The sequence below is a fragment of the Mastigoproctus giganteus genome, chromosome 2, assembly GCF_048544385.1.
Source record: "Mastigoproctus giganteus isolate SK-2022 chromosome 2, ASM4854438v1, whole genome shotgun sequence".
Classification (NCBI taxonomy): Eukaryota; Metazoa; Arthropoda; class Arachnida; order Uropygi; family Thelyphonidae; genus Mastigoproctus; species Mastigoproctus giganteus.
The window spans coordinates 268,032,845-268,045,818 of NC_143576.1; the positions used below are offsets into that span (position 1 = coordinate 268,032,845).

At 37.6% G+C, this 12,974-nt stretch overlaps 1 protein-coding gene across 2 annotated transcripts in view; it reads left to right on the forward strand.

Annotated features, from left to right (window-relative positions):
- slim (scruin like at the midline) overlaps window positions 1–12,974 on the forward strand; it is a 197,920-nt gene that overhangs the window by 127,882 nt on the left and 57,064 nt on the right. For both annotated transcript variants that reach the window (XM_090369140.1, XM_090369141.1), the window contains exon 7: window positions 1,001–1,055. In XM_090369140.1, coding sequence (XP_090225266.1) covers window positions 1,001–1,055 — 55 coding nt within the window. The remainder of the gene's footprint in view (window positions 1–1,000; window positions 1,056–12,974) is intronic.

Consider the following 12,974-nt stretch of genomic DNA (forward strand, 5'->3'; position numbering starts at 1 on the left):
TTTCTATAGCATTACTGATTGACAGTGTCATGAAATAAATATTTCTCTCAATACATGAAATGGATTATATTTTTTAATTATAGTGTAACCTCAGTATAATGAAGATTTTTTTCAGTTGATAACTTTAACATCTGCATTATAGGAGAAAAACTTTCTTAAATGAATACAAACTTACCAAAGATATGTACTTTTAAGCTAGCATTTTTATTTTTAAATTTCATTAAAATTTAAATTTTCATTCTTTTAAGCTTTAAATAAATAAATAATCTTTATTACAAAGAACATATATACACTTGCAACATATACTGTTCATGGCAAGCTTGGTCAGGGATTTCACAACAACAAAATAGAGCCTGACAGGTTAGAGCCTACATCAAAATAATTGGCAACAATCTGTCAGGTGTAAGTTAATAAGATAAATTATAGTACAATATATATATATATATATATATATGGGTTGTTTAACTTTTTCATGATAGAGATTGGAAAGACTGATGTTTATATCAGAAAATTTGGATTTGCAAATATATGCATGCACACACATACATTGGTTGATGTATATGTTGTTCTTATTTGGTTTTTTGGAGCATTAGCAACTAAGGCCATATTGTGGCCTTAGTTGGTCATTCCCTGACCTTTCTGCTTCCTCCGTATTTGGCATATATGTTGTGCAGTATGAAAAAATCCTAGAAAAATATCAAGAATGGTTAAGCCCTACCCTTGTCAACTGAGATTGGCTAATTGAAGAGACTTAAAAAATCCTTCAGTCTGGAATTTGAACTCTGATCAACTTCCCAGATGAAGAACAAGTGTCAAACCACAGTATTATGGCAGAGGATTGTTTTATGGAGTAATGTAGAATATAAAAATGATATAAAATTCTTCACTTCCAAAAATATTAATTTTATTATTTTTCTGCTTAATTATCTAGAATTTGAATAATTCTGCATGCATTATATTTTTAATACCCCTTATGTTAATCATTGTGTTTTTACCTCAGGTTCCTGTATTTGACCTGAAGGCCCAAAAGTGGTCAATTGTTCCAACTTCGGAAGGTATGCAATTTTAGATGTATATAATTTTGTGTGTGTGTATATAAAGTCTCTCTGTAGTTTAAAGCCATAATTTTTGTTTATACTGTGTATATCAGTTGAGGAGACATTTTCTTTGCTTTGAAAAAACTTCTTTTGCTCTCAGTATTTCTATTCTATTGCTCTGAACTCTGTGCAAATCATAAATACAGTTGAACTTGGTTATAACGAGCATCAAAGGACCGAAAAATTTCCTCCTTATAACCATTATTCACTATATCTGTGATGAGTTAATCTACCTCCTATTTTTTTTTTTAAATTCTCAATACCTTGATAAAAAGATAGATTCAAAAAACAAAAGAAATATTAGAGAGAAAAATAATATTAGTATATACCTACATATTATTTGTATTAATATGCTTGTTCAGTTTTTAAATCAATTCAGCCAACCATTGTTACATACAAAATTGTCACGCCCATATTGTTCAGCAAACTTTTCCACTTGAGCTTCAAGATAGGACTATTGAAAATCCAGAACTTCTTTGTGTAGTGAACCATTGGAGCAATGTTCATTGGCGTTTGTAACCTGGCACTTATTAAAAATTTTTATTTTGGTTATGTTCTTTTCCGGTGCTGATATGTAAACATGCTTATTCTTCTAAAATGATATGATATACTGATATGTAAACATGCTTATTCTTCTTAAATGATATGATATACTGATATGTAAACATGCTTATTCTTCTAAAATGTCGATACTGTTGAAGAGGACAAAGTAAACTTTTTACACACACAAAATTTTTTGCACCATGTTCTAACTCACGAATAAAATCGACTTTTTTACGAAAAGTCCTGTTTCCACAATTCTTAGAAGTCCCGAAATAAATTTATAATTCAGTGAAGACAATCTGTCCCTACTGGAATATTTTTTCCATATATTCAGTACATTGCCAAACCTCTATTCAACTCCTAGCATCTATCTAAAAACTTTCCAAACTAAATCCTGCATGGAATAAACAATTAGATTGGAATATGGACGATATGGACGACATTGCTGATGATTTGGATGTTGGTCTTCCATTATTTCCAAAATGAGACTAACTTTAAACAGTATTGAGAAAAAATAAAGCAGTCAGACCAGTTCACTAAATCTAAAACCAAATAATGCAGAGAGAGAATGCAAATAATTCAGTGGAATTGTACAGGCCTAAGAAGCAACCTATATTACTTAAAATATTTAATACACCAGCATCGGTCTAGAGGAAACATTTATTTTCAAATTGTGCTCCCTGGTTCTCAAGATATATTCTATACAGATGTGACAGATGTCTTGAATTCCTGGCAAGAGGAGGTGTAGCAATTTTTGTTCTTAGAAACATAACATCCAAACCTATCCAACTTTGCATCTCTCTAGAAGCAGTAGCCATTCACACTTTTCTTGGCATTACTCTCACTCTTGTGCCCATTTATATTCCACCAAACATATCATGCTTCACCGCAGAACTTGACAATTTATTAAATCAACTGTCCCACCCCATATGCAGTAATCTAAATTCCCATCACCCTTTGTGGGGTTCTCTGAACGCGGATTGTAGAGGGCAGATGATAGAAATTGTACTTGACATTCATCAGCTAACATTACTGAATACAGGTATACACACATATTCACCTTCTTACATGATCTAGCTCTACTGTGGACCTGTCCATACGTTCCTCGTCCATTTATCCTAGCATTGAGTGAACAGTATTAACTGACCATCATGACAACGATCACTCACTTTCCTTTAATACGGTTAGAATTTTTTTCAGCCTCATATATGCTTGTTGACAGGAGAAACTGCTTCTACAAGGATGGGGTACATTTAAATAGAAAGGGTGCAAGAATATTTGCTGATGCTAACGAGGCAGTGTTAGATGGGTCGGAAAACTGCTAGCTTGGGGGGATACAAGGACTAATAGATTAACAGTAGCCACTGGCAGAGGTGAAAGTGATTCTTGCAAGCTTCTCTTAGAATGAGCAGCAGCCCTGAAAGCAAGGCAATGGAGATTTGCATGACTGCTGAGAGTCATAATGGAACAAGTAAATACATGGGCTGCATTAGGGTGACTAAGAGTAGAAACAGGTGCATGTATACTTGCATGTACACTATGAGTATAGTTAATGCTAGGAGTATAGTTAATAAATTTGATGAGCTTGAAGTTCTAGTCAAGGCATCAAAGTCAGATATTGTTGGCATATCAGAGACATGGTGTCACACAGACATGGAATTTGGGGAGTACAATGTGTACAGAAAGGATAGACAGGACAGGAAGGAGGAGGGGTTATGTTGTTAGTTAAGAAACACAAAATCTAAAAAAGTGCATCCAGTTTACATAGGTGGATGATGCAATGTTGAGTCTGTTTGATGTGACATAAGCACTGGGAAAGAAAAAATGAGAGTAGGTGTGTATTATAGGTCTAATGAATCTGATGAGCATAATGAGCAATTGTGCAGAGAAATAGAGTGGGCCAGTAAATCACAATGTCTTATAATGGGGGATTTTAACTTTCCAGATATTTACTGAAGCTTGTGGGTTGGTCACTTGCACACTAGCAGGACTTTTGTGGATTTATTGGATGACTGTTTTCTACAGCAACATGTTTGAGAGGCAACCAGAGGGAGTAATACTCTTGATCTCATTATCAGTGGTGATTGTTCATGCATTAAGAACTTGCAGATAAAGGAACCACTGGATGACAGGGATCACATTGTACTGATGTTGGAATTACTTAAAGATGTAACTACCATCAAGGCTAAAGGGAAAGGCTTTTGCTTTCGTAATGGTGACCACAGGGGTCACGATCAGTTTTAAATTCTGTACAGTGGGATCAACTGATGATGCTACCAATGTTGAATTCTAAATGGGAAGCCTTCAGGGACTTAATTTTGCAGGCTACTAGGCTTTATATTCTAAGAAATACTGTTCATCTGACATCTTAAATGGATGGCAGATGAATTAATGAGGCTCGTGGCAGAGAAAAAAAATGTATGGGATCCATATAAAGTAGAAGGTCACACAGAAGCCTATGGTAGACATGAGCTAGTCTGTAATCAAGTCACAAAGGAGGTTAGGCAGATGAAGGCAGATTACGAGAAATCTTCGGCAAAGGATGCAAAGAAAAACAGCAAAGAGTTCTTTACTTGTGTGAACTCTAGAAGGAAAGGGATGAATCAGATTGGACCACTTAACATAGATGGGTTGACAATTGATGATTATGCTTAGGTAGCTGATAAAGTGAATGAGTATTTTGCATTTACATTCACACATGAGGAGTTATTCAATGAGGGGAGTGCCAGAAGTTTATCAAACTCTAACAAAGAGCTAAGTGATTTTGTAGTAGCACAGAAAAGTGAGGAGAAATTGTTGAAGTTGAACATAAAAAAGGCACCTGGGGCAGATGGAATCTATCCAATTATAATGAAAGAGGCATCAAGGGAACTAAGCAAACCCTTAGCCATAATTATGAGAGCTTCCTTGGAGGTCCCAACCGTGTGCAATTGTATCACAAAAAGGTTTCAAAAGGTGACACAAGTAACCTATTAGTTTAACTTAATGTTCATTGGCGTTCGTAGGAAACGATTTTTCCAGGGAAAATAATGGAATCACTGGTTAAAGAAGCATTGTAGGATCATCTAGACAGGACTGCACACTAGCTGTGTAATAGTTAGGACACAGCATGGGTTTGTTAAAGGGAAGTCTTGTCTGACTAATTTTATTGGATACTATTATGTGGTCACAAAAGAACTGAATGCCAAAAATAATTTTGGTATCATATACTTGGATTTCAGGAAACATTTTGATACTGTTTCACATGAAATACTGCTGTACAAATTGGAGAGGTATGGCGTTAAGGGTAAGTTACTACAATGGATAAAGGGATGGTTGAGTGGAAGACGACATAGAGTGGTAATCAATGGGCATTGCTCTTCATGGACAATGTTATTAGTGGAGTTCCCCAGGGTTTGGTGTTTGGCCCATTGTTGTTTTTTTTATATTTATCAGTGATATTGAAGAAGATATATCAGGTTTCATGGCCAAGTTTGCAGATGATACAAAGGTTAGAAATGTTGTTAACGACAGTATGCTATTCCAGCTGAATCTAGATAAGTTGTTCAAATGGGCTGAGAAGTGGCACATTGACAAAAGCAAAGTACTGCATACACACTGTGCTGCCACTTTATTAGGTACACCTACCTAGTAGCATGTTGAGCCTCCTTTAACCTTCAAAAACAGCCAGGATTTGTCTGGGCATGGATTGAACTAGATGCTGAAAACATTGTGCAGGAATGGAGTACCATGCAGACATGAAGGAGTCACGCAGTTCCTTGAGATTCGATGGATGTGTAGTGAACAGCCCTTTCCAGCTCATCCCAAAGATATTCAGTAGGATTGAGATCCGAGAACTGAGTGGGCCACTTCAGCAAAGAAAAGTCATTGCCATGTTCCTGGAACCATTCCATAGTGATTTGCTCTTTGTGCACCGGCACATTATCCTGCTGGAAGTAACCATCTGACTGAGGATAAACTGTCAACATGAACGAATGCACTTGGTTAGCAACGATGTCTGTGGCATTCAGACGTGAATCAATGCCTATCAATAGACCCAACATGTGCCAAGAAAACATTCCCACACCATAACACTGACCCCACCACCTTGAACAGTAGTTGTCAGATATGACGGGTCCATGGATTCATGTTGTTTTTGCCAAATTCTGAGCCTTCCATCAACATGATGCACCAGGAACTTCAACTCGTCAGACCAAGCAACTGTTTTCCAATCCTCGATAATCTAGTGCTGGTATTGCTGTGCCCACAGGAGGCGTGCTCTCTTGTTCTTCATTGATAACAAAGGTATGCGTTGTGGCCTTCAGCTGTTGTAGCCCATTCTCGACAAAGTGCAACTAGTGGTCCATTGCGATATTTTAGTCTGTGCACCAAGGTTGTATTCCGACGTGATGTGTGACATTGTGGCCCGTCTGTTTGCTTGCACAATTCTAGCCATCCTCTGACCTCTCTCCTCAACAAGCGATTTTCTTCCACAGGAGTGTCATTAAGAGGATGTTTTCTGTTCGTTGCACAATTCTCGATACACCCTTGAAACTGTGGTGCAATGCCACGTTTGAAATCCGTTAGATCACTCCTTTTCCCCATTCTTGCTATGGTTTGTACGCTTAACTGATACTAGAAAGGTTGTTCTGCTGCATTTATATCCACAGCTGTGGTCATGTGACTTGCAACGTTGTGGGACTAACCATTTGTGTGCACAGCAGGGGTGTACCTAATAAAGTGGCAGCACAGTGTAGGTAGCAATAACTGAAGAGAAATATACCAACTGTGTGATACTACACTCAGAGAAATGGAAAGTGAAAAAGACCTGGGAGTTATTTTGCAGTCAGATATGAAGTTGAGAAGTGCAGAGGTGCTGCCAGTGCAGGTCATGTAGTTTTGTCAATGATATATAGGAATTTTGCTAGCAGGGACAGGGAGATGATTGTGCCGTTATAAAAGGCAATGGTCAGGCCACACATAGATACTGTGTACAGGTCTGCTGGAGGTGTCATTTTAGGAAGGATGTAGAGTTACTAGAACGAGTACAAAGAAGGGCAACAAGATTGGTGAGGGGAACAAAGGCTTAAGTTAGTGGTTTTCAACCGGGGTGCTGCGACACCTTAGGGTGCCGCAACAACATTCCAGGGGTGCCACATAATTTGGGTTTAATTACTTAAACTTATTATTTTTTAAAATTTATATGTTTATTTCATTATAAAAAGGTGTACAGTATCTTTTTAATTTTGTGGTGCTCTATAATTGATGTTTACTTAGTACCTCTATATAAAGAATAAAATTATTATATACTGTATATATATATAATTTGTATTATGTAAATGTAATTTTTATAATTATATTAATGTAATAACTATCATATAACATATATTTTTTAATATTATATATTGAGTAGGGGTGCCGCAAAATAAAATAAATTACTTCGAGGTGCCATTATTAAAAAAAGTCGAAAACCACTGGCTTAAGTTCTGCAAACTGCAAACAGACACCTGCGAGGTGATCTGATTGAAGTGTATAAGGCCTTGAATGGGATGAGCAAGCTGAATGCTGATGGGATTCTTCCTCTTGCTCAGATTAAGAACTTGAGGGGGCAAGATTCAAATTGAGGAAAGGCAGTTGTAGAATAAATGTGCAGAAATTTGTCTTTAGCCAGTGGGTAGTTGATTGGTGGAACAGACTTCCATGTTTTGTTGTGGAAGTTGATAGCCTAAATAAATTTAAGGCTTGGACAGTTGTTTGGAACGACTGGAGGGGTGAAATAGGAGGCTTTTTTTTTTTTTTTTATTTGTCTGATGGGGTGAAATAGGAAATAAGATTGCTTTCTTGCATTGTATGCCTGTACTAATGCTAATTTGCAAAATTCAGATGGATACAGTCTATGCCTGCAAACTAGAATTTTCACCAAGCCAACTCGGAAGAGTTTTCTAATATAATCCAATTTGATAGTCACATGATCTTTACTACTTCTATTAATAATGCCACTATGAATATAGTAGAATAGGTACTTAGAGCTGCTGCGAGCGCAATACCAAAATCAAATATTATCAAAAAACAATATAATGGCTTGCTAGACAAGAGATTTTTTTTTTTTTTTTTTTAATCTGAAAGGAAGCAAAATAAAGCATGGAATCTTTTTTGTTAAAATGCTGAAATGGAGAAGCTTATATACTATAAATGACTCAAAGTTAGGCTTGCTGAATTCGTAGGAAACAAAATGGTGCTTGGATTAGATTTTCTTCTATACAGAAACGCTGAACTTAGAATAATCTGGAGAAAGATCTGCACTCATAGTGAAAAGTGTCAGCAAACTTCATCCCCAGTCCTGTTGTGGAAAGGAAAAGATGTTTCTTTTCTAATCTACATTGCAAAGGTATTAGTTGAAACATTTGCTGCCACTTCTGTTGCATAAAGAAGTCTTTGGAACAATATAAAATTTAATTTTCCTAGAAATCAATCATAATCCTATAACCTCTCGTTTACTCTTACTAAACTCAACAAAGCTATCCTATCCAAAATTCTCAAAATAATTCTGCTGGACTAGATGGCATTTACTACATAATGCTTTGGCACTTGAACTCCATATCCACAATACTGAAATTTTTCAACAGAATTTTTGAAGAAATTGTTTACCCTGATATATGTCATTGGTCAATAATGGTAGCATAGAAAAACTGGGGAAAGATGCTCCCCTCCCACCCAGCAGTTATCATTCTATATCTTATCTCTGAAGCTGTTTAGGAAAAATCCTAGAAAAGATGGTTCACAAAAGACTCATCTGAATTATTAAAGTTCAGATACTATAACACACCACCAATATGGTTTCCATTGTAACAGGTCTGCAACTGATATCCACATTAAAGAGGAAACTCACACTCAAAATGCTTTTGTTAAAAAACAATACCTGGTGATGGTAACTTTTGATATTAATAAAGCATTTGACACCCCCTGGAAATATAAAATTCATTCAGAATTTTTTTCCATCTGCGGGTCTTCAAAGTATGATTCACACACAAGAAGAAGGAATACTTCATCGATTAATCTTAAGTGCAACCGTTTTCGCATTACATACCAGTAACATAATTCAAGACATTCCAGCTACATTGTAAACTTATATTAGCATTAGCATTAGTACAGGCATTTGATGAAAGAAAGCAAGCTTATGCAGCATCAGCCAAAAAAAAAAAAAAAAACCACTTCCACTTCACCCCCTCTGTTCGTTCAAAATACCTGTCCAGCTGAGCCTTAAACTTATTTAGGCTATCAACCTCCACGACAAGGGATGGAAGTCTGTTCCACCACCAACCACCCGCTGGCTAAAGGCAAATTTCCGCACGTCTATCCTACATCTGTCTTTCCTCAATTTGAATTTATGCCCTTCAGGTGATTTTTCTGAGCTAGAGGAAGAATCCCATCAGCATTGAGCATGCTCAACCCATTCAAGGCTTTATACACCTCTATCAGATCACCTCGCTGGTGCCTAGTCTCCAGACACTGTAATTTGCAAAACTTAAGCCTTTCTTCGTAAGAGCAACCCTTTGTTCCATTCACTAATCTTGTTGCCCTTCTCTGTACTCGTTCCAGCAGCTCTACATTCTTCTTGAAATGAGGCCTCCAGACCTGTATACAGTACTCTAGGTGTGGCCTGACCATTGCCTTATACAAGGGAATAATCACCTCCTTATCCCTGCTGGGAAAATTCCTGTATATGATTGACAATACTCCATTAGCTACTCTTGCAGCCCGTCTGCACTGCTCAGAGAACTTCATATCCGCCTGTACAACCACCCCCAATTCCCTTTCATTCTCTACCACTGTCAGTGTAGTACCACAGAGTTGATACGTTGCTCTGGGGTTGCTGTTTCCCATGTGTAGTACTTTACATTTGTCAATGTTAAACTTCATTTGCCACCTCTCAGCCCATCTGCTCAACCTTTCCAGATCCTGTTGCAGCAGCATAGTGTCAGTAGTGTCCTTGACAACCCTGCCAACCTTTGTATCGTCTGCAAACTTGGACATTAAGCTTGATATACCATCATCAATATCATTTATAAATACACAACACAATAATGGACCCAACACTGAGCCCTGAGGGACTCCACTAATAACATTAGTCCACGATGAGCCGTGTCCATTGATTACCACTCTCTGTCTTCTCCCCCTCAACCACCCCTTTATCCATAGCAGCAATTTGCCTCCAATGTCACACTGCTCCAATTTGTGTAGCAGTCTTCCATGTGCAACAGTATCAAAAGCCTTTCTAAGATCCAAGAATATAATATCAAAGCTATTCCCTGCATCCAGTTCTTTTGTGACTGCATCATAGTATCCAATCAAATTGGTCAGGCAAAACTCCCCCTTAACAAAACCATGCTGTGTCCGAGCTATAACTTGTTCAAGTTCATAACTTGTTCAAGACTTGTTCAAGTCTTGTCTAAATGATCCTGCAGTGCTTCTTTAACCAGTGCCTCCATTAATTTTCCTGAAACAGAAGTTAAGCTCACAGGTCTATAATTACTTGTATCAGCCTTTGATCCTCCTTTGTGAATTGGGGTCACATCTGCACATTTCCAGTCTATGGGTACCTCACCTGAGTCCAAGGAAGCTCTCATAATTATGGCTAAGGGGTTTGCTTACTTCCTTTGCTGCCTCCTTTAATATAACTGGATAGATCCCATCCACCCCGGGTGCCTTTCTTGTGTTTATCTTCAACAATTTCTCCTCCAGTTTACTCCCAGTTATTTCAAGATTCTGTAGCTTACTGCTAGAGTTGAATACACCTCTGGCATTCCCCTCGCTGAATAACTCCTCATGTGTGAATGTCGATGCAAAATATTCATTTAGTTTGTTAGCTACCTGAGCAGGATCATCAACAGTTGACCCATCAATATCAAGTGGACCAATCTGATTCATCCCCTTCCTTCTAGAGTTTACATAAGTAAAGAACTCTTTGCTGTTTTTCTTTGCATCCCTTGCCAAAGATTTCTCGTAATCTGCCTTCGCCTGCCTAACGTCCTTTGTAACTTGGTTGCATATCAACTTGTATCTATCATTGGCTTCTGTGTCATGTGTTAATTTGTAAGTATCCCATGTGTTTTTCTTCCCTGCCATATGGCTCATTAGTTCATCTGACATCCATTTTGGCCTAAACCTTGAACAATATTTCTTAGTTGGTATGTAAAGCCTAGTAGCTTCCAAGAAAAGTTCTTTGAATGCTTCCCATTTTGAATTTGCTGTTGGTAACATCATCAGTTGGTCCCACTGTATAGAATTTAAATACTGTCTCAGTCCATCGTAGTCGCCTTTACGGAAGCAATAACCCTTCCCTTTACCCCTAATGGTAGTTACCTCTTTGAGTAAATCCCACTTCAGCACACTGTGATCACTGCCACCTAGTGGTTCATTTATCTGCAGATTCTTAATGCATGAAGAATCACTGCCGATAATCAAATCAAGAGTATTACTCCCTCTAGTTGCCTCCCGAACATGCTGATGTAGAAAACAGTCATCCAATAAATCCACAAAAGTCTTGCTAGTGTGTGAGTGACCAGCCCCCAAATTCCAGTCAATATCTGGGAAATTAAAATCTCCCATTATAAGACTCTCTGATTTACTGGCCCACTCTATTTCCCTGTACAGTTTCTTATTATACTCATCAGAGTCATTAGGCCTATAGCACACTCCTACTCTCAATTTTGATCTCCCAATGCTTATGTCACACCAAACTGACTCAACACTGCACTGTCCAGCGATGTCGACTGGCTTCACTTCCTTGGTTTTTGTGTGTTTCTTAACTAATAGCATAACCCCTCCCCCCTTCCTATCCTGTCTATCCTTTCTGTAGACGTTGTACTCCCCAAATTCCAGTTCTGCATTCCTTATATCTGTGTGACACCACGTCTCTGATATCCCAACAATATCTGCCTTTGATGTTTTGAGCAATACCTCAAATTCATCAAATTTGTTTACTAAACTCCTAGCATTGGTGTACACGCAAGTATACCTGCACCTGTTTCTATTACCCTAACATATGTATGTTAGGGTAATAGAAACACCTTTGCTGTTTCCTGGCAAACATTGAGCATGGCTACCATTGAAAGGCAACCACAATTGGCACTAACTAAAATTGAAACTTGAATAAAATGCAGTGCTATCGATCAACTGAGGGGAAAAACTGCAGCAATACACTTCCATAAATTGTGGTTCTCTTCATCCTTCAAACTGAAAGGAATAGAAATACCTGTGACAAATTCCATAAAGCTATTAGGTTTAGTTTTAGAACCAAACTAAATTTTCATGAACATATTACCTACCTGTGAACTACTTTCCTTCAGAAGTTTAATATCCTATGTGCAGTATCCTCAACATGTTGGAGCTCTGACAGGCAGTTGCTACTGAATTTATACTGTGCTCTAATCCAGTCACAATTAGATGGAGCTATAGTATATGCTTCAGATAAAAACATCATCTTATGATCTTTCAACACCATTCAGCACATTGTCTTTTGACTTGCACTAAGTGCCTACAGAACCTTGTTAATCCACAGCTTGTACCTAGTAGTTCACGATCCCCTGCTTTATCTTAAAAGAAAGCCTACTCTGCTAATATGCTGCTAAATAAAAAGCTTTCCATTCCACTCCTATTGGATATATATCTCAGCCATCCTCTGGCCAACATTATGAATCTAAGCCTAGTGAACCTAGTCCTGTTGAGATATGCCTTTGAGAAATAGTACATAAGTGGAAAATTGATCTCAACAAAATTGAGGAAAACAAATATGCCTTTACCTCTATGGGATAGAGACGAGTTAAACATTGATCTGTACTTTGTTCAGTGGTCAAAAAGTAAGATTTCATCATGTCCAATAGTTACACTAGAAGCTCATAATTTATACGGATGATTCTAAGCTCCACTCACATGTAGGTCTAGCAGCTGTATTCCCATAACATTTGGTCTCAAAATTATATGCTTGCATTAAATGAAATATGTCGGCAATCACCACTTTCTGCATTAATATATTCAAATTCACTCAGTGCCATCTCAGCCCTAGATGGTAAATATTCTTCTTATCATCCCCTCCTATAGGAAATTGGCATGTACAACTTCTGTCAGAAAAATCACTCTGAAATAACTCTGTTGAATCCCAGGACTATCCAGAATAGCAGGCATTGACAGCAGATAATGCATCTAAGTCAGCATCACAACTATCAAATAAAATGATAGCCCTTTATGCTGACTTTAGACCATTTATCAGAAGAGCAAGTGAAGATGAATGGGCCCAGGCATGGAGAAACCAAACCAATGATAAAATACATGAAATAAAGCCTAATCGACAAATAT